This window comes from Ictalurus punctatus, chromosome 6 (genome assembly GCF_001660625.3).
Source record: "Ictalurus punctatus breed USDA103 chromosome 6, Coco_2.0, whole genome shotgun sequence".
Classification (NCBI taxonomy): domain Eukaryota; kingdom Metazoa; phylum Chordata; class Actinopteri; order Siluriformes; family Ictaluridae; genus Ictalurus; species Ictalurus punctatus.
This window is the reverse complement of record NC_030421.2, coordinates 31,808,179-31,831,762: the sequence shown is the minus strand read 5'-3', so window position 1 is coordinate 31,831,762 and position 23,584 is coordinate 31,808,179. Positions and strand designations below refer to the sequence as shown.

Below are 23,584 nucleotides of genomic sequence, written 5' to 3'. Positions count from 1 at the left end.
ATAATTCAGACGTATGAACGATGTCATCTGTAATCCTGTACCCGAACGCACCGGAAACGATCGAATCGACGAAAACGAGATTGACGCGCCGACATATCCGCCGAGGAGGCCGGAAACTGCGATGAATCGCGATTCGACCACCCCGAAAGTTGACAGGAAGTAAACCCTGAGACAGAATCGGCTCTAACCATACAACCACATCTTCATAATACACAGCACAAACTCTCACGCACACACACAAGTTCCTAGCGCACACACCCACCGCCATCAACAAACATCAAATGGTTTCTCGATGCATGAGCACCACAGGACACCCACATCGGCCCGAGTACGCACCGTCGTTTGAAACAAAGCACAGGAGTGTGCGTCTCTGTGACGGAGAAAGAAAGAGGTCAAGCGTTCAAGCGTGAAGAAATGTGCATGTGCAAAGGGAGGTGTGTGGGGGGGTAAATAAATAAATAAATCTCGGTCCGTCGGACTGATTTGCTCCATGCAATCAGACTAATTGTAGCTTAGCACGAGGACGTGCTGTAAGCCTGAGTGTATAGAAATTAACCCACACTCAGGAAAAGCCATTTCTCCACAAATCACTTGCGTCACCTCGGCGTTCGCGCGGATCGTGAGTAGGGAAGCTTGCGTGCAGACTTCTTACAGACTGCAGAATGTGTCTGAGATGTGACCACAATGGTAAACGACCCGATGGAGATATTTCATGCAGATACATTCTCATGTTTACAGTTTGACTGGATTATTGGAAGAAAAAGCCCGAGAGTGGGTTAGTAAAGAGAAAAGGACTTACAACAAAAAGGCATCTGTTGGTCTTTGGACTAGAACTAGAGTCATGCTGAGTGTGTGTGTGTGTGTGTGTGTGTGTGTGTGTGTGCTGTACCTGCCACTCGCAGCTCCCGGTGACTCCGCCTCCAGTCGGCATCGGTCCAGCTGATTGGCCACAATCTGTCGCTCCACCTCCAGTTCCCGGGTCAGCCTCTCAAACTGGAGCTCCTACAGGAACACGAGAGAGACAAAAAGACTCAGCGTGCTTCTCAATACTCAAACCGATGCTCCCTCGCTCCTCCGGCCCGGAAACCGATCGACGCCAACCGTCTTGAAGGACGTATCGATTCTCTGATTGCGCCGCGAGGAGGCGAGGGAGCTTCCAGAGGAGCGAGGATTCACGGGTTGTATCCTATGCTGAAAGGTTTCTTGTCGAAAAACCTGACGCGCGTGTAAATCCCCCCGCTCCTTTACGCCTGCCACCATCTCGAACCAAAAGCGCTTTGATGATGTGAGGGAATTTTGTATGAAATATAATGAAATAATAATAATATGCTTACGTAGGATGGATATGCAAAGCCGCACAAAAGATCCGATCATTTATTTATTACGGTTTAAGACTTATCCCGATGCACTTCAGAACTTTCCGGATGCTTTGAGCTCGGTATTTTTCTTCACTGGTCGCGGCGAGATCAGGTTGCGGTCAGATTCGAGAATTACTTCGTCCGTATTACTCCGACGCCTTCGATCGATCCACTGAAGACGGGTTTCGTCGCAACATTTCGGAGTACTCGATTGGACACACCTCCCTGCCTCAACCAATCAGCATTTGCCTGAAAGCAGGCTAGCGCTCGGTCACGTAACGGACTGTACTCACATTGTTATGTTTAAACGTAGGCCGGTAAGCGTTAAGCAGTCTGTGCAGGAATTCTGCAGAGTTTATATTGCGATAGTTGCGGCCGAGAATGCGAGTAGAATTTTTTTTTTATTTCGATTTGTAATTTTTTTTTTTTTTTGCAGGAAACTACTTGAATTGGAGAAATCGCGATTGCGTGAAATTGTTTTGCGCAGTCTTTCGCGGTGATGTTTGTTGCTAGATGAGACCTTTTAACTGCACTCATGTTCACGTGAATCGAAGAGGGCTTTGGCTGAACGCGCGTCGTGACGATGTCACGTGATGCGTCTTGGCCCTGAAAAAAAAAAAAAAAACAAAGAAAGAAAGAAAGAAAGAAAGAAAGAAAGAAAGAAAGAAAGAATCGCGAGCTCCTCTGGATATTTGCGGAGTTTGCTTGATTTTGTGTTCACTCCTGCGATCGCGAAATCGTGAAATCCTGGATGGACGGGTTTCCAAGATGGCCGCCCCCATGACTCGAGTCCCACCGAGCTACAAAGTCCGCTGGCCGCTTCATCTTCCGTAACAAGTTAGTCGATGTAAATCCCATCGCCGGGACACTGGATGTGATTCGAGGCATGAAAGGCATGAGGCATGTATGAAAAATGACTCCTGTTATTTGTTATATGTTGTTTGTGTCGTGTATATATCCCATATTAGCCTAGAAGGAAATATCAGACGGCAAACGTGTTCCGAGTGATCGAATACGTGTGGGATAACGGACTGAAAACTGCGTAGATCTGACTCTAGGGAAATGTGGAAAGGTGCGTGATGTACACTGGGGACACTTTGGTCTCTAAATGAATCCTGACTTCTATGATCTAAATGCGCTTTATAGGCAACACGCTGCATATCTGAAGTAGACCTACACACCACACACACACACACACACTAAAGCCACATGCCTGTAGGTACATTGATTACTAAACCTTTTCTGAAACAAGATTATAACTAAACACACAACATCTCAACCCTCATCACACGGAGACGATCTTCACAACCGAGACACGACTAATTTACTACTGACAATCCAGCCTCCGATCATCACCATGACACCACGTCTGTTTTATTCCCGAGTTAAAAAAAGACACGTGCGCTACTTTACCTCTCTCTACGTGGCAGGACAGACAGCCCGGGACCTAACTGAAGTTAGACCTCGTTCACTCCACTCGTCCGCTCGCCTTCTGTTCTCCCTTCTGCCTTTGCTACGCTGTGACTGTGTGAGCATGTGTGTGAGCATGTGTGTGAGCGTGTGTGTGAGCGTGTGCGAGCGTGTGTGAGGGCTGAAAGTGCTGCCTGCGGTGAGGTTACCGCTCCACCCCTCCCGTCTCTGTCTTTTCTTTTCCTCCCCTTCTTCACGCTCTCTCCTCTCCTCTCCTCTCTGTCTAATCTCTCACTCACGCCACCGGTGTAATGCAAGAGACTTTCCGTGGAACTCCAAGAACATTCGGCCCAGTTTCCTGAGGAAATGCAACACACACACACACACACACACACGTTCCTGGAATACACTCCTGAAACCTCTTGTTCTGGCCGACTCTGAGCAGCTACAGAGCCCTATAAAGGTCAAACCTGCCTCGCAGGTTCGCACAGGATCGTGTTTAAACTTCAGGTGAAGAGGTTGTAATCTGTAATAAAGCACGACTATCGCTAGAATGCCCGTGCCATCTGCCCTTTAAACTTTAAAGAAGGTGTAATAACGCTAATGGCTTCGCAATCCGGGAAAGCGTCCTGACTCACCGCTGTTCGGTTCACACCTCTAAGCACCCGTCAAAGACATCGGGGCAAATCTGATTCGTTTCTTAAAGCCATTGTGTTCGGGTGGTTTCGTGTTCGAAATTCAAACCGGACGTTTCAACCGTAGTCTTATTCCCCCCCCCCCCCCCCCATATATAATAGCGACACAGGCACGTCTACATTGAGCGGTATGGGGACGGTCGAAGGGGCGCCAGTTGGCTAGTTCTTTTCCCCTTTCTACACGAGGACGTTGAGCCGCATTAATCGAGCTGCACACGAATTTATCCGTGTGTCATTCGCAGGAGTAATCTGCACAAGAGATTTGGCTCCTGAGACTGTGTCAACGTACGTAAAGGAACACTCGCGGACGTAAACCTCTATCGTAGGGCTTCGGATCTTGACGGGTGAGTTGCTGCACTTTCAGGTCTTGGAAGAAAGGACTCCGTAAAATATGATAAATAAGTCTAACCGTTCAATTAGGGCAAAAGTAATGGCGGCCTATGAAAGGAGGAAGAGATTAGGCACCGACGGGTGTCCTGGGTGATCCGATCACGAGTACAGGTGTGAACGGGGTCCGATGTGCCTCGAAGGTCGGTGCCACTGGGATCCGATCCTTCAAACCGCGTTCGGAGGGGGTTTGGGACGCATATGACTGCATGACATTTGTAGTGTGAACACAAAGGCGTCTTGATACATCCCAGACATCGAGAAGGGACGGCCTTAACTGTCTACAGCTCAACCGTGCTGCGATGGCCTTAGGACTGCGATCGCAACATGCGGTTCTGCACTCGGGTCTCCTTTAGTGAACAGTGGACTAGATCAACAAACAGACTTCATATAAACACCGTAACGAACGTTCTTTTACTCTCACACTCTCCGTCGTTACGCAGATGACGACGGGTTCCCTTCTGAGTCCGGTTCCTCTCGAGGTTTCTTCCTCGTGTCATCTCAGGGAGTTTTTCCTCGCCACCGGCTCGCTCAACAGGGATAAATCCACACACTTTAAACCTGTCTCCTGTGTTTATATGTTTCTGTAAGGCTGCTTTGAGACGACGTCCGTTGTTAAAAGCGCTACACGAATAAAATGGAATTGAATTGAACCTTTTTCCTCGCCACTGACCTTGAGAGAGAATATGGCACCGCTAGGCTAAGGGATACAAACCACGCTACAACCAAAGAGAAGAAACAACCAACAGCTGTCGTCTGATCTCACGGTCATTTATAAGTTTCATCATCAGACCATGTGATCAAAACATTTGAAACGGTCCGTTCGAGTAACTGAGATCGGACGGATTTGCGGGACGTTTCTGCCTGAGGACCGAAACGTATCCGATCACATGCCAGATGTAAACAGCTATGCGTTTCAGCTGTCCGCTTGTGATCAAATCCCTCGAGACAGATGCTAATACCTGAGGTGTGAACAGGGCCTCATCTGGTGTAATGACCCCAATTCTGATCTTATTTTGTGTATACTTTATTGATCCATCCTGCCAACCTTACTATCGGACAACCCTCGTCTATGACGGCATGAATCGAGGGCACAGCAGTAGATTCATCATAACTTCCTGCTACTAATAAAAACCCAGTAACGCATCATAAACACTCAGCGTTGGCATTTAAACCACAGACTCCCCCCTAGCTGCTGGCTCGCTTCTCTTGCCATTAGGAAAACTGTCTATCCATTACACCCCCCCCCCCCCCCCCCCCCCCCCCACTCCACCCCAACCCCCCCACATCTGAATGGGGAATTTCCTCTGAAACAAATGCGAGCTTTTAAATCTTGGCTGTCTCCTTCTGACTCTTACCAGGCCGGTGGCTCTATTCTTCTTGAATAATGGGTCATTTTTCTTTCTTTAGTAAATTGTTCAAAATGATGGTTAAAATGATTCCCATACATCATCCCGGGCCTCCCAGATATTCTCACCCCCCTGCGTACGGCCAAGCCAAGGTGAAGCTGACTCGAATCCACCGTTCTCTAGAAATAATAAACGCGTGACGTAATACAATTTCACAGTGCATACATATAGGAGCCATCTGTGCATACTACACATGTTCTTTGTCTGAAACAAACATGCATCCACCGTTTAGATACGATTTCTTCACACGTTACCCGCGAGAGCTATGTCGGACGTGGGCTGGCGTCTCAGACGCAGGCCGGAGAAACAGAGGACCGGAGGAATAGGCGCGAACGTGATCGGGTCTGTGGACGCGGCTGCTAATTACAAAGAGAACGAAGAGAGGCAAGAGAACGTGTTTAAGAGCACTGTATCCTAAACAAAACAACTAATTTCACACTCTATGAACAAGGCGAGTGAGACGTGCCAACAAACTCAGACTGTCTGGGGCACCCAGCATCCTTGTGGAATTACACACGGCAGATTGGAGACACGCTCCTTCATTCCTCGGTCTCTTTCTAATTCTCTCTCATGTTCGATATCCAGCTCAAGGGGGTTTATTTGGAGTAACACACGAACTGAAATCCAATGTCGGGAGCCCGGCGAGTGGTTTTACGCTTGTAAGCAAGTCGGTTCGCTCGGCAGCCATTTTGGCAGTTTTTTCCAGTATTTTACGACCGAGCTGCTCTTGGTTTCCATCCATCCATCCCACTTATCCTACACACGGTTGTGTGGAGCCTGGATCCCGTCCCAGGGAACTAGGGGTACAAGCCAGGGGGTCGACCCATCGCAGGGCACAATCGTACACATACCCATTCACACACTACTATGCCAATCATTCTTTGGACTGGGGGAGGAAACCAGAGAACCCCGTGGAAACCCCTGGAGCACGTGGAGAACATCCGAACTCCGCGCACACAGGGTGGAGGCGGGAATCGATCCACCCAACCCTGGAGGTGCAAAGAAAACATGCTACCCACCGTGCCCCTGAAAGCAACTTATAAAATTAGATTAGATATTAATCCATAATTGTTCCGTGTTTAAAAAAAAATAAAAATCAACCTACTACAAACTTACAGCTATTTCTACATAGTAGGTGAATCCCAAATAGCAGATTTCTACAAATGTGCACTAGATAGGGAATACAATAATAACATTTACACCCTACATAGTGCACTATACAGGCAAGGCGTTACGAATAAACCCTAATACAAGTTGTGTTTTTAAAGTTGAACTATCCCAGCCTTTACAGTTTCTCACACTTAACAAATACTTCCTTGGGTAAAGGTATGCCTAAGACATGAGTCACTGTGCTCATATGAACACACTTCGAATCCATAGGCTCACTCATGTGCATAGTGCTTCATCCTAAACGTACATACAACGTCATGGGTGCTTCTACAGATACAACAACCTGAGCAAAGTCTGCAAGGCTGAGGAATGATGCAAATACCGAGAGGTTCGGGAAGCCTGTGATGGGAGCGTATGGAAACAGGGCCATACAGTACGGCAGCCCTAACACACCAATGACAGGGTAAACCCTCCATCCGAACACTACAGCGCCACAGCAGGACACTGCACTGTACTCACACTTCCTATGGGCAGGATGTCTCACTGCAGCACTCCTGATCACCAGAGCTGGGTAACGTTAGGGATTAGAAACGTTACAGGGAACTAAAACGGAAGCCGAAACGAGCTAATTGTTTTTAATGTGATCGAAAACAGAAAAAGTGCTTCCTTGATTGCGTTTCTGTTCCGGTGTTATTTTGAAGAAAGTATGGCATGAAGCCAAACATTTCCCACTAGGCCTAAATTCCTCTCCAGAATCAGCCACTTCCTGCACGCCTGGCTACAGGAAGACGTGACGTTAAGCAGCTGTTATAGCTGTGTAGTTATATGTGTAGTTATTATGTGTAGTTGTTGCAAGCAACAGATCACACTGCAATGTAGAAGCATGCTCTGAAAAGGTTTCAAATAAATAAATAAATAAATAAATAAACAAACAAACAAACAAACAAATAAACGTTTCTGGTTAAAAGCAGTGTTTGGTTTTATTTATACCGTACACATTCTATAAGCAGAGTAGGCCGTCGAATGTTAAAGATATTAACCGCTGTTTTATCTTCAAATCGGTTTCCGACTAAAGGAGGGGGCGTGGAAACACAGGAGCGGGAACGTAAATCGGTCCCTCTGGGATTGAGGAAATTTGCGATCGCAGAAATTATGAGCACAGCTACAAGCGCTCGTCTACCGACGAGCATCACTGCGAAAGACCGCGCAACACTATTTGCTGCGACTGCAACGTTGCCAGTTAGAGTATTTTCCAAGTAAACTCTTTTTTAAGTAAAATCAATAATCACTGCTACATCAACAAATATATTCATATCAATAATCACTGCTACGTCATTAAATATATATCAATAATCACTGCTACGTCATTAAATATATATCAATAATCACTGCTACATCAATAAATATATATCAATAATCACTGCTACGTCATTAAATATATATCAATAATCACTGCTACGTCATTAAATATATATCAATAATCACTGCTACATCATTAAATATATATCAATAATCACTGCTACGTCATTAAATATATATCAATAATCACTGCTACATCATTAAATATATATCAATAATCACTGCTACATCAATCAATATATATCAATAATCACTGCTATGTCATTAAATATATATCAATAATCACTGCTACGTCATTAAATATATATCAATAATCACTGCTACATCAATCAATATATATCAATAATCACTGCTACATCAATCAATATATATCAATAATCACTGCTACATCATTAAATATATATCAATAATCACTGCTACGTCATTAAATATATATCAATGATCACTGCTACGTCATTAAATATATATCAATAATCACTGCTACATCAATCAATATATATCAATAATCACTGCTACGTCATTAAATATATATCAATAATCACTGCTACGTCATTAAATATATATCAATGATCACTGCTACGTCATTAAATATATATCAATAATCACTGCTACATCAATCAATATATATCAATAATCACTGCTACGTCATTAAATATATATCAATAATCACTGCTACGTCATTAAATATATATCAATAATCACTGCCACGTCATTAAATATATATCAATAATCACTGCTACATCAATCAATATATATCAATAATCACTGCTACGTCATTAAATATATATCAATAATCACTGCTACATCAATCAATATATATCAATAATCACTGCTGTCATTAAATATATATCAATAATCACTGCTACATCAATCAATATATATCAATAATCACTGCTACATCATTAAATATATATCAATAATCACTGCTACGTCATTAAATATATATCAATAATCACTGCTACGTCATTAAATATATATCAATAATCACTGCTACATCATTAAATATATATCAATAATCACTGCTACGTCATTAAATATATATCAATAATCACTGCTACGTCATTAAATATATATCAATAATCACTGCTACGTCATTAAATATATATCAATAATCACTGCTACGTCATTAAATATATATCAATAATCACTGCTACATCAATCAATATATATCAATAATCACTGCTACGTCATTAAATATATATCAATAATCACTGCTACGTCATTAAATATATATCAATAATCACTGCCACGTCATTAAATATATATCAATAATCACTGCTACATCAATCAATATATATCAATAATCACTGCTACGTCATTAAATATATATCAATAATCACTGCTACGTCATTAAATATATATCAATAATCACTGCTACATCAATCAATATATATCAATAATCACTGCTACATCATTAAATATATATCAATAATCACTGCTACGTCATTAAATATATATCAATAATCACTGCTACGTCATTAAATATATATCAATAATCACCGCTACGTCATTAAATATATATCAATAATCACCGCTACGTCATTAAATATATATCAATGATCACTGCTACGTCATTAAATATATATCAATAATCACTGCTACGTCATTCAATATATATCAATAATCACTGCTACGTCATTAAATATATATCAATAATCACTGCTACATCAATCAATATATATCAATAATCACTGCTACATCATTAAATATATATCAATAATCACTGCCACGTCATTAAATATATATCAATAATCACTGCCACGTCATTAAATATATATCAATAATCACTGCTACATCAATCAATATATATCAATAATCACTGCTACATCAATCAATATATATCAATAATCACTGCTACATCAATCAATATATATCAATAATCACTGCTACGTCATTAAATATATATCAATAATCACTGCTACGTCATTAAATATATATCAATAATCACTGCTACATCAATCAATATATATCAATAATCACTGCTACGTCATTAAATATATATCAATAATCACTGCTACGTCATTAAATATATATCAATAATCACTGCTACGTCATTAAATATATATCAATGATCACTGCTACGTCATTAAATATATATCAATAATCACTGCTACGTCATTAAATATATATCAATGATCACTGCTACGTCATTAAATATATATCAATGATTACTGCTACGTCATTAAATATATATCAATAATCACTGCTACGTCATTAAATATATATCAATGATCACTGCTACGTCATTAAATATATATCAATAATCACTGCTACATCAATCAATATATATCAATAATCACTGCTACGTCATTAAATATATATCAATAATCACTGCTACGTCATTAAATATATATCAATGATCACTGCTACGTCATTAAATATATATCAATAATCACTGCTACGTCATTAAATATATATCAATGATCACTGCTACGTCATTAAATATATATCAATAATCACTGCTACGTCATTAAATATATATCAATGATCACTGCTACGTCATTAAATATATATCAATAATCACTGCTACATCAATCAATATATATCAATAATCACTGCTACATCATTAAATATATATCAATGATCACTGCTACATCAATCAATATATATCAATAATCACTGCTACGTCATTAAATATATATCAATAATCACTGCTACGTCATTAAATATATATCAATAATCACTGCTACATCAATCAATATATATCAATAATCACTGCTACGTCAATCAATATATATCAATAATCACTGCTACGTCATTAAATATATATCAATAATCACTGCTACGTCATTAAATATATATCAATAATCACTGCTACGTCATTAAATATATCAATAATCACTGCTACATCAATCAATATATATCAATAATCACTGCTACGTCATTAAATATATATCAATAATCACTGCTACGTCATTAAATATATATCAATAATCACTGCTACATCAACAAATATATTCATATCAATAAATCACTGCTACGTCATTAAATATATATCAATAATCACTGCTACATCATTAAATATATATCAATAATCACTGCTACGTCATTAAATATATATCAATAATCACTGCTACATCATTAAATATATCAATAATCACTGCTACATCATTAAATATATATCAATAATCACTGCTACGTCATTAAATATATATCAATAATCACTGCTACATCAATCAATATATATCAATAATCACTGCTACGTCATTAAATATATATCAATAATCACTGCTACATCATTAAATATATATCAATAATCACTGCTACGTCATTAAATATATATCAATAATCACTGCTACGTCAATCAATATGTTCATACCAATAATCAGTAATCAATAATAATATAGTGCTTGACAGAGTGACCATTCTGAGAAGGAATGTGTTGGCAGGAAAAACTATAACAATATTATAAATGAATACAAATCAATGCTGATATTTCTACTACAACTCAGAAAAGCAACAGCGGCGTACTAACAAAAAAACCTCTTCAATTATGAATCTCGTGATTGGCTGCAAATAACAAACAGGGGCAGTAGGAAATGTTCAGTCTGACAGTTAAGAAGGTGGATTTAACTTTTGAATGATTTTTCTTTTCTTTTTGATTTTCTTGAGCCCTCCCCCCGTTCCCGCCGATGTTCACAAAGCCCTGGCATCAGGATCGTGGACGGCCTGGAGAGCAGAGTGTGTTGACTGACCGGAGGCACAGTCAGACACAATCAAGCACTCAATCAAGGGACCGCAATTCAGTTTCCCAAACAGGTATTTTCAGTGACTACACACACCTGTGAGAAGGCCACGGCTTGAATCTTTTTTTATGAATCTTCCAGATTATTTGTACAAGTAAGAATTTTTTTTTTTTTAAAAAGACTGTTGCACCTTGAAGCGTGAAGGCGTTTATGAAGCGTTTCATTCCAACAATTTGTCAAATCGTTCTAATATCAAACTGAAACGGACAAAAGAAAAACCATTTATTTGGTTATTGTGCGTTTTTATAAAAGGATGTCGTTATTCATTCTTTTTAGATATCGCCCGGCCCTGCCGAACACACCTTCACCCATTTACACTGTTTAGGTGTGTATCGTGAGGTGAAATTAATTAATATGTTTTGCAAAATGTGGGTGTCGGCTCATTGGCTGAACGGAAACGGAGTTTAACGGACTGCGCTGGCAGCGATCCGACCTCCTCTTCTAGCTATAATCACAGTAATCACCCTTCACTGGCATAATCAGTTCTATTGTAGATGCGTAATTACTGATAAAAGGAAGCAGGTTGCGTTGTGAGTGTGTGAGTGTGTGTGTGTGCGCGCCAGGGTATGCGCCCACACTTCCTTATCCCAGCTTTGCCAACAGGAAGTACCAGCGCCCCCCCTCCAGCATGCCCATCTGCGCACTGATGACTGACCTTCGCCATACTGCAACGACCACCAAGCACAATATCATCCATTTCTCACACACACACACACACACACACACACACACACACACACACACACACACACACACACACACTCAAGCTAATATAGGAAAACAAGTAGCAGTGTGCAAACTGCATGACCAGAACATTATTTGGCTCATTAATACTCATTTGGGGGGCGCACAGTGGCTTAGTGGTTAGCACGTTCGCCTCACACCTGCAGGGTCGGGGCTGCGGGGGTTTCCTCCGGGTGCTCCGGTTTCCTCCCGCAGTCCAAACACATGCACGGTAGTCTGATTGGCGTATCTAAAGTGTCCGTAGTGTATGAATGGGTGTGCGAGTGTGTGTGTGATTGTGCCCTGCGATGGATTGGGTACGCCTTGTACCCCATGCTCCCTGGGATAGGCTCCAGGTTCCCCACGCATCAGAAACTGTCCCAGAACTACTGCTGTATGAGACACTGAACACAGTTAGATTACACCCGAGTGTGTGATTTAGACATGTAGTTGCACAACGCCGAGCTGCTAGCTAGCTAGCTAGCCTTAGCCTTGTAGTCTCAGTATCGCCCCGCCTCTTGAGATACAGAGCGTCTGAGGCACTTTTCTTGCTACAACCTTCAGAACAGTGAAGACTGCAATCTCTCCAGACGTCCATGCTTTTACAGCAGGAACACACACTTTTGAGCACTGGGACACATTTACTGTTCTGAAGCAAGACAGTCGGTGGCCTGAGAAATAATTGCACAGTTATCTGAAAGAGCTTTTACGTTACGTGAACGAGATAATAAACGGGCTACGGGGGGGGGGGGGGGGGGGGGAGTCAGGCCAGCCAATGACCTTCAATTCTATGGACAAACCTAACCGTGAATCAATTCAATAATCAGAGGAGAAACAGGGCTAGTGCCAAGCCTCCGGGCATTTACAGCACTGCACTCTGTGTGTCAGTTTTACTATGAAAACTTTATTTGAACGTCCTGAGGTTTTGTCCGAATAAAACAGCGGTTTATAATAATCAGCAATGTGTGGGAACCAAAAGGGAAGAGTCTCCAAACAGGACCGAATCGCACGATTAACGCGTATTCTGGACTCATTTAGCACGATTGACGGTGTACATTTCAGGCGTGTAATTAGCCGAATCAGTCTCAGTCTAATCAGTTGCCATGCGAGTGTTCGAGGATGTGTAATTTAGTGCACCGTGCACATGTGCAAATGATTTGTATTTGTGTGTGTACTCTGCTTTAAGCACAGGTGTGCTAGTGGATTTTTGCCAGTGAAGTAGTGAAGATGCGATCAGTCTAGTCAGCTCTCGCAGTCACGCCGGAAGCCTCCGAGAGGAGGAGACGTACGACACGGACGGTACGTTTACGTGGACGACGATAATCCGATACGAACCCGATACTCTGATTAAGAAACTAGCATGTAAACAGATTATTGATCACCTTAATCCGACTAAAGTCATACTCATAGTAAACACAGATGGGATTGAGGCGTGTGGAGTGTTCCTGTTTTAGTCGCGTTATCGACGTGCGTTACAGACGTGTACACGCCTTAATCGCACTGTTAACGTCGTGTGGGAGTTTTCACCGCATTCCTCGACAGGACGCGTACGCACACGGCGGCGCTCGACCGTTTGACGGCGAGCAAGAGAGCACGGCTGCGTCCCGAACCGCGTACTTACCTGCTATATAGTAGGCGAGATGAACGTAGGGTACGCGGTTTGGGACGCAGCCCGCGGCTTCAAGCAGTCGTCTATCTGCACGTACAGCACGACGAATAATTAACCGCGCTTGAAGCTTTCGTAAGATTCAAAATGAAACACCCGAAACTGTATACGGTCCCGTAACGAAGACGGACCGTATGTCGATACGTGAAATTCCGGAGGGACGTCGGACGGCGTGGCGCGGGGACGTAATGACGTGCGACGTTAATCGATCTACGTTCTATGATGTGTAAAACGGGTACATGAAAGGAGCATTCTAAACGCGACTCATGTAAACACCTTAATCAGGATATCGTCTTATTCAGAATAAGGTCGATAATTAGATCACCGCCGTCCGTGTACACGTAGTCGGTGTCTGCTGTTCCTCCTTCACTTGTCTCTTTGTTGGACCGCAGCGGGGATCGGTTCGAGATCGCCGGCCAAGGGAAACCCATAAACGTGAAACACACGCCCGTTAAATGACCCGAAACAGATTCAATCCCGACGGACGTCTGTATGACGTTTTATCGGTTTTCATGAGCTCCCTATACACCTACACCCGTACAGACTTCACCAGTTTACCGGCAAAATAAAGCGCTTCTCCACTGAACAGAGCAACAGATGCAAAGACTATCGGTGTCCCAGTGGAGTGCTCGTCCTAAATCTCATCCCGTCTTATAAATCCACTCATGAAAGTGTGAGTTTCTCTGGAGGTCACTGGTGACTCGATAGTAAAATACTAAGCAAAATCCAAATATCCGACCCCACTCCCCCTCCTCCATTTTCTCTCTGATTTGGTCACCTGCCAATTCGCATCCACCGGTCAGCTCTCCTCTACCCCACGACAGCCAGCCGGGGAGGGTAAAGACTCGCACGTGCTATCTCTGAGAAACATCAAGCCGACCGGCTGCGTCTTCCCGTGACACGTTTCGAGGACGGCGCTATCCGCCCTCTTGCGCATACGTGAGCTCACAGACACCCGTGATTGGCTAGCGTCGCTGTGACTGACAGGGTAGAGAGATAGCGCGTCATCCCTATCATCCAGAGAGCACAGCCGGTTTTGCCCTCGTGACTCCCACCCACACACGGCAGTTATACGATGTCGTTGGGATTCGGCTTCGATCTCCTGACAACGGGACGCCATTACGTAGTGCATTCGGCTCCTCTGTGTTAAATCCTACTGTATGTAGGACAAGCCTTGAATAGGAGGAGATCTGTGATATCCGTATGGTCTTACGATGCACCGTGAGATCGGTAAAACCGTATATATACACTGCGAAACGTTTTTCCGACGCAGCACGCACTGACACAACCAAAGCGTGCTATTGCGTTTATATCACACCGTCCTACGCCGTGTGGTCAAAAGTTTGCGGACACCTGACCGTCACACCTGTGTGTGGTTCTTTGCCAAACTGTCTCACATACCTGGAGGCGAACCGTCAAAAAAAATTACACCGGAAGTCCTTGGATGCTGTAGCATTACAATTTCCCTTCGATGGAATGAAGACGCCCAAACCCGCCGGCAAACCCCGTGCACAAAGCCGGCTTCATGAAGACATGGTTCGGGTGGAAGAACTCGAGTCTCCTGCACAGAGCCCTGACCTCAACTGAACGCCTTTGGGATGAACTGGAACGCTGACTGCACCCCCAGACCTCACGATGAAGCACTGAGGAGGAAGTGTTATAAGTGCCGTATCCCGCTCGTGAGCTTGGGGATAAACGGCCGTCGTCGCGGCATTGCTATGCTAATCGGCATTAGTCCACAAACATGCTCACTAAGCCATGAGCTACAGCTGTTACACTGGGTTAAACTGGGTTAAACTGGAATGGAATGAGCGGGAAGCATCTGAAGATCGAGAGCTGTGGCGCTGATTCGAGTGAAATACGAGAAACGGTAGCGATATAGCCGTTCCGACAGGGTAGCGCGGAGATCTGAAGGCACTTTGTTTGACATCTGATGTAAGTGTAGTCTGAGCGAGCGAGCACGCACGCACGCAAACACTCAGAGTATCTCTGGCTTGCTAAGAGGAAATTATGATAAGATTAGCTCAGAGAGCTGCAGAGAAGAACACTGGAGAAGAAATCTGCACCGCTGTCCCAGTCTAACGGAACTGCACAGAAAACGTCATCCGGCTAGACAAATACAGACCAGACATCCTGATCCGTGTCTCACAGTCTCGGCTCTGCCAACAAACAAACTCATGGAAACTCTCGCAGTCCTCTAGTGTCCCATATCTGACAACCAAGTAGCACAGGAGCAGGTGTGGCTCTCAGCCAACCCCGCGCGAACCCAGGAGATTGCTTATGAGTGCCGCTTACACTTGGCGAGTTGATGTAAACGTTTCACCGCTCGTTCTCAATTAAAGTCTTTCAGACACCTGTGAGAAGACGTGCGGAAACAGGGGACACGTTTTCTCCAGGAGAAAATGTTTCCTAACCACGGTCCAACGGTTAGAAAACCTCTCCGTTTACGTTCATTTTCAGTAATTCTGCGGTTGGCACTCCTCGCTCGTCCTGATTACGTCCTTGTCCTGCTAATCAGAGTCCGTATTGTCTTGAAACGGCTCGTGCGTACTCGTGCGCGTACGTTCCTCGCCCTCCGAGTCCAAAGCGTGTTGCTGATACGGCTCATCTGCACGCAGCCACGCCCACGGAACTCCATAAAAGGTCAAGCCAGCAGAGAACACGAAACGAAGGGTAAAAGGCAGAAGTGGGTATGTTTAAACTCGAAATGAACGACGAGGGTAAAAGACTCACTTCTGCGCCAGTAAAATATTAAACAATATAGAATTATCAACAATCAAGCGTTAAATCTTCCGTCAGCTGAGGCATTTGTTTACCGCTTAGGACTATTTCACCACCATCTCTTTTCTCGGAATTGAATGAAGGTTTGTCTCTCTTCATTTATAGCTTTCATATTCTTTAATCGATGCCAACCACATAAAACGTCTGGCTTTCACAAAATGTTCTCGATGGTACTCCTCCTAAGCGCCGTAAACGTAAGAACCCGGAGCCGTCCAAACCCGACAGGATATTCCGTATATAAACGTGCGGTAAGCCCTGCGGACGATACGATCCGGAGTCTAGCGACTTGACGGTTCCATTAGTCGGTCTTCTAATGCATAGACGTACACGGATTCTAAACGCTCGACAAATGATTCACGGACAAATCCATTCGTATACAGCTTGGTAGATGAGCGCCGAGTGGGGAATAAAGAAATCCCGAAAGAAATGAAAACTAATAAGAGGAAAGTGAGATGAATTACAGCGGAATGTCGCCACACACCGGTATCAGTACTGTATACTGGTCCGATAAAGGGCTTATTTGCTCCCACCCGTAATCGTAATTCATGCCGTGCCATGCGATTCAAACCCTGTGTACGATACTAGTGAAGAGACAACGATGAACGACGGCGACCTTATTTGACGAATAAACCGATGATTGCTAATAAAACACAAAGCAGCCTGCAACCTGAACTCTTCAGCATATACACGTCCTTCTTGATGACCTCCGTTATCTCTACGCGATGGAATCTTTACCTACGGCCGTACCGAGACGGCTTTCCGAAGCGAGAGACGACCTTCTCGACGGGAACCGTACTCGATCCGACGGAACTGACGTAGCCAGCGAATGTACTTCGTTTAAAAGCAACAAGCTAAAACTAGTGTCGAGAAAGTCTGGGGTTTGATACTCTCGACTGTTAAAATTGAACCCGAGGTAAATGAAATGTTCTCCGATGACGGCTGTGATTATTTAATATGAACGAACTGATTGAATCACTTCAGCATCGATACTGGAATCTTTATCAACAAAGTACTCATAATCTAAACGATATCGATGCGTCCCTAGTTCAGACGTTCGCAGATTCTGAAGTATAACTGAGCTCAGATTTGAGATTGGTAAGGCACATCTGTTACTCACACCTTAATGTCTGACGTGTTATAGGAACAGACTATCCAATCAGCCAGACTGCACATGGATTCTGGTATTTAATTATTTCAACATGGCGAGTCGAATATAATAAAGAGCCAAATCGAGGAGGAAGGAAAAAAAATTTAAATACATTTTTTTTTTTTTTTTTTTAACAATTAAAAAATATCACAAAATGACTATAGCAAAGTTCCCTAAACAGTTATGTTGCTGCTCTTTATTATTATTTTTTTTTTTTACAATCTCTAGTGCGATAGAAAACTTTTAAAGAGTCACTGTCTGAGAGATTCACGGTTTACGGCAAGCTGTCGGTGGCCCCATTTCATGCCGCCTCATTCCATCCGAGACAGTTTATTAGAGCAAATCTTTCAATCGCATTTGACTATATTGACCATAATGCCTCTTAATAAGCTGTTGAGAAGATTGCACGCCACCGCTTCGGTCCCATACAATACGAGTTCTACGCTTCGGTGATGATTAGCGCTGCATGCGTGACCGTGAAGAGGCGAAGTGTGAGCCACGAGACACAGAAGTGTCCTGTCAAACCGACGAGGAGGGGAAACGATGATCGATCCGGCGGTGCGGGGCGTTTCGCAGAAATGGCTTTTTTTCGAGTCACTACTACATGAGAATAGTTTAGAAAAGAAGGGAGAGAGAGAGAGAGAGAGAGAGAGAGAGAATAAGAGTACGGGGAAGAAAATGTGGACTGATGCAAAGAGAGAGCTGTGAGGAAAAACGCCGATGTGAAGGAGGAAACTCATGTGGCACAACATTTTTTAAAAATAAATAAATAAATAAAACAAACTCGGTGGAGAGCGAGCACGAGAGAGGGAGAGAGAAAGAGAGAGAGAGAGAGCGAGAGAGAGAGAGAGAGAGGGAAGGAGGGAGAGAGAGTCTCTCATGATCAGCATGCTAACCAATCAAGAAAGGACACACACAAAAAAAAAAAAAACAGCATGGTCATCTATGAGTCAGCGAAAAGGCCCGAAGAGACAGTATATCATCATTCCACACGTCTCAGCGCTCTCTCAGCACAGCTAGTGATTGGACCAGCGCTAGACTTGTGCACAGAAGCCCGGTTTCTCTTTGATTAGCTGACGCGATCCAAGTTTGACGGAAAGAAAACAGACCGAAGGAGGAAAGACGGGAGCGGAAGAGACGCACGGCGGGGCTTCGTGAGGATCTTGAAAGGTCGTCTTTAAAAGGCTTCTAGGGATCGTTTATGTGTGCAAGCACATGGCTTTAAAGGGAATCAAATGTAAATATATTTGTTCATGAAGTGGTAATGAGGCTTGTCTGAGAAATGGCAGTCTCGCTGTTTCTCTGTAATCAGATCCCTGACAGAGAGAGACAGAGAGAGAGAGAATAACATTCTCTTAACACCTGAACACGAATCAAATCCAAGTTTTACGTCTTTGTTTTTCTCCTATAATTAGTTTGTGTAGGATTTTGCTGCATTATACATTTTTATTACAAGCACTGCATATTAAACTGCACTTGCTTTGGTATTGCAGCACGTAAGGCGCTCGATTCCAATAAAACCCATTAGACTGAAGAGAGGCGATGCCGACAGGTAGTGAAGACATGGCGGGGTTTGAATGGCCTGCGGCATTCTGTCAGAAACGCTCCGCTTCCCGCTGACAGACCTGAATGATCTATTAAAACTCGGTATGAGGCTGGACAGACTTCATTTTGACAGACGAGTGCTCAAGCACGTCTCGGAGCTCCGGTAATACCTCCTGCTTATGTGTACGTTTCCTTAGTCCCCTTTCTCATTACACCACCTGTGATATCCTCGCAGCATCTTTCACGCTAGACTCACAGCCGACGCGCGCCGGACGCTTCGGGTCGATGATGAAGCGTAACGAAGCGGTCGTTCAGGCGGTGACGATCAGTGGCGTTCAACTTCCGCGTGATTTCGTCCGTGCGTGCGTGCGTGTCCGGTTTCGGACAGAACGTACGTAAAAGTGCTGTAATCGGCCTCTTTTAAAACGCACTCGGTTTGGGAAATAGACGGGCTGCCAAACGCCGATCTTTAGCCCGCGGCGGTAAGGGGTTAAACTCTAAATGTAACCCGACTACGGATACGATCTCCGTGCCAGAATGAGACGCGATACACGTGTGAGTCGGCGAAATTCGAAATCGCATGAAATAGTTCTGCGCGCTCTTTCACGGTGATGTTTGTCGGTAAACGAGACCTTTTAGTCGTACTCGTGTTCGGAGCGCGTGAATCAAAGAGGGCTTCGACTGAATGCGCGTCGTGACGACGTCACGTGACGTCCCTCGGCCCGGAGTACGCGGTTCGGGACGCGGCCCGCGGCTTCGAGCGGGCGTCTATTAGCGCGTACGGCACGACAAACAATTAGCTGCACTTGAAGCTTCCGTAAAAATTTTGAATAAAAAACACCCGAAACTGTACACGGTCCCATAACGAAGACCGACTGTAACGTCGATACGTGAAATTCCGCGGGGACGTCGGACGGCGTGGCGCGGGGACGTAATGACGTGCGCCGTTCATCGATCTACGTCCTGTAACGTGTAGAACCTGAACATGAAAGGAGTATTCGAAACGCGACTCATGTAAACACCTTAATCAGGATATCGTCTTATTCAGAACAAGGTCGATGATTAGATCACCGCCGTCCGTGTGAACGCCGTCATGAGGTCTTATTCCCCATCTCTTCTCAACGTAACAGACCTTCTACACAGTGTCTTGTACAATCTCTCTTGTACTTCTCTCTGGCCTACCATGTGCATTTATTTTGCCTTAATTGTGTTAAAAGTTCATTGCATTATTATATATTTCCTGCACTGCAGCACATACACACACCGCATGTACAGGACACATATACGTCCACTTTTCCTCTGGGAGGTTTATCCCAGAGTCCAACTGAGGTGTCCCTGTTGCTTCCCCACCCTCCTCATCCATCGAGACAGAGAGGAGGCATAAGATAGACGAACGCTTAGAATTTAACTGACGCAAAAGTCCGAATATTAACGTTAAAAACAACAACAACAACAACAACAACACCACCAACAAATGCATAAGAGCTGACGATACAGCACACTGGAATCTTTTTCAGATCACGGATTTACATTATAGAAATAAAGACGATCTAGAGCATAAGGAGGAAAGATGGTCTTTCTTTACACACACACACACACGTTCCAATAGGTGGACTTACTTGTGCATATGCTCTTTGTTTACTCCTCTCATATCTCAGCTTCCTTTGTATCTCCAGCACGCACAAAAGTGAAGTGTGTGGTATCAAATTTCACCTGTGGCAATAAAAGACATGCTTGTTCGTGTGCAAGAAAGAGAGAGAGAGACGGCAAGAGAAAGACAGAGAGAGAAACGGAGAGAGAGACAGACAGAAAGAGAGAGACAGAGAGGGAGCAACAGCGAGAGAGAGAGAGAGAGAGAGAGAGAGAGAGAGAGAGAGAGAGAGAGAGAGAGAGAGAGAGAGAGAAACTGGCAGAAAGCTCTCAGTTTTCTGGCAAGGAATGTGTTGACCGGGTGTTTGTGATTCCTCTCAGTAAAGCCCTGAACCTGTCTGACAACCCTTGTGCTGTCTCAATCACTCAAATCTCTCTGCAAACCCCACTCAAACTGAGGATGAAAGAAACACACACACACACACACACACACACACACACACAGTCCTTAGAGAATGTTACAAAGCTCTGGGTCAATCTCCGACAGTTACACGCACGGTAAACGCCGCACCTCCTTAACATACAAAATCTTGTACAAGAAACCCAAACGGATCGGAAACACCGAACTGTAATCGATCCACAGGAGATTTGGGTCGTAACCTTTTGCTTTTGCAAACGATGAATTTCCTTCTCCAGCTGTAAAATGTACTGTTTTGGGCTCAATACAAAATATCTGATGTCAATAATAATAATATCACGTGAAGTACCATGAATCCAGTACTGAGAATGATACCAGTAGGAAGATTTTTTTCAAACTGGAAAACGCCTTGCCAATCTCGATCTAGCTACGACGGACATGTGCAGTCAGAGCTAATCCTATACAGAGATAGAGACCTATATAGATCCGATATAGAGACATATATGAGAGAGAGAGAGGGAGGGAGGGAGAGAGAGATTAAAAACATCCAATGATCAGGTCTGATTATATCCTGTCAATCAAAAGTGGGCGGGAAAACATCGATCTCGTGCTGTGTGTAAAGATGATGTCTCTTGTGTGAAACGACGACAAAACTGCAGTTTGTAATCTCTGTACTGCTCAAATTTTACACCGGGGTGAATCTATTCCCCCGACACATCCCCCCCCCCACCCCCCACCCCCGCGCTGAATTAAAGCGCAGTACACCGTTGAAAGATTTAAATGAAGTTGAGTTGACAAAAAAATAGTAGTGCGTATTGCACAGAACGATATCTGTAGAGCAGTATATTTCATATCCAGTTAATGTTAATATATAAAAAAGTGGGTATTATATATGACCAGTTTGATGTCAGTGATGAAGTAGAAATGTTTGTGGTGAGTGAATGTGAGACTATCAGGAGGTTTTTTTTAGAATTCACTCACTGAATTCTGTTAATATGAATTAATAAGATTCAATAAATCAATAATCGTCCATGTGGAATTGAGGTCCAAATCCTATTGGCTGTTTGCTGCAAACGTTTGCACGCGCTCACTGAGTAAACCTCGATTCGGGGTTAAAACCTTGGTTGTCTGAGGGAGTTGATATGAAACCTGTTAACTGTAATTAACCCGGGTTAGATCGGTCTGGTTTCGTCCACTCGAACCTCACTCTGCAACTCCGAGCTTGTTCAACTCGCCTCGTGCAACAGGCCTCTGATCGGCTCACGCAGCTCAGGTTCTCATCCCCCGTTCGAGCGTTTCTCGTTACAGCAGGTTAGTAGAAGTATTCGACACTTTTTCGACAATTGACATGACGCATGACACAAAACGGTGATGCACAGATCTAATGGAAACGTGCAGAAGTCTCGGCCGGCGGCAGGAGCAGCTCCTACACGGACGGAGAAGTGACACGGCAAACAAGAAGCGGCGTCAGGAAGGAGGAGGTGATGAGATTGGATCGGACGGCCTGGAGACGATTCTCTCCGGAGAGTTGCGCTTCGGCTGGATCGTTAAAATGTCATTAATAAAGAGCCTGTCGACTGCCTGCTCACTGAAAGAAACTGTGTGTGTGAGAGAGAGAGAGAGAGAGAGAGAGAGAAAACAACACGAAGAATGAAGAGATGTGTACACCACTGCTGTTTTATATAAGACAGATCTGGCTTTTTTCCGGATCATTACGCGTGTCGTTCCTTCTTCTTCTACCCGTCATCATCGATGTCTTTCGCTCAATCTCAAACATCCACCTGTCTCACATCCTTTCCCTTTGCCTCCCATCATCTCCCGCTCTCCTCACTGCCGCTATCCTCATCACGCGCGACAGCTCTATTATCAGACGACGACGATGATGACGATGATAACGAAGTCACCTGCTGAGAGAAAGCATCACAAAATCAATCCGTGTCTCTCCTAAAGAAAGGATCTCGCACCTGCAGGCGGTGCAATCACGGCCACGCTACAATTCAACACGAGCACGGGAGCACACAGAGATCGATAACGGGGTGCTTTGGGAAGTGTTAGCCACGGCGTACAGAGCTCCTATTTCTCTCCTCCGGCGGGGAACAACGCACGGAGCCCAGGGCCGCTATTACTAGAGAGAATGAGCTGGGGAAAATGGGCAGCTAATAACACCCTGCTGATTCATAGCAGATACACCTGCCATGACAGACCTGAGGGTTTACAGCACGCTGGAGTTCAGCTCGATG

At 43.9% G+C, this 23,584-nt stretch overlaps 1 protein-coding gene across 15 annotated transcripts in view; it reads right to left on the bottom strand.

Moving 5' to 3' along the window:
- The window catches only part of LOC108266581 (plakophilin-4), a 143,485-nt gene that overhangs the window by 61,238 nt on the left and 58,663 nt on the right, over positions 1 to 23,584 (bottom strand). For 14 of the 15 annotated variants that reach the window (XM_053680595.1, XM_017470093.3, XM_017470085.3 and 11 more), the window contains one exon: positions 890 to 1,002. In XM_053680595.1, coding sequence (XP_053536570.1) covers positions 890 to 1,002 — 113 coding nt within the window. Of the gene's footprint in view, positions 1 to 889; positions 1,003 to 2,771; positions 2,914 to 23,584 lie in introns of those variants that run through there. The other variant, XM_053680596.1, reaches the window with a different exon arrangement.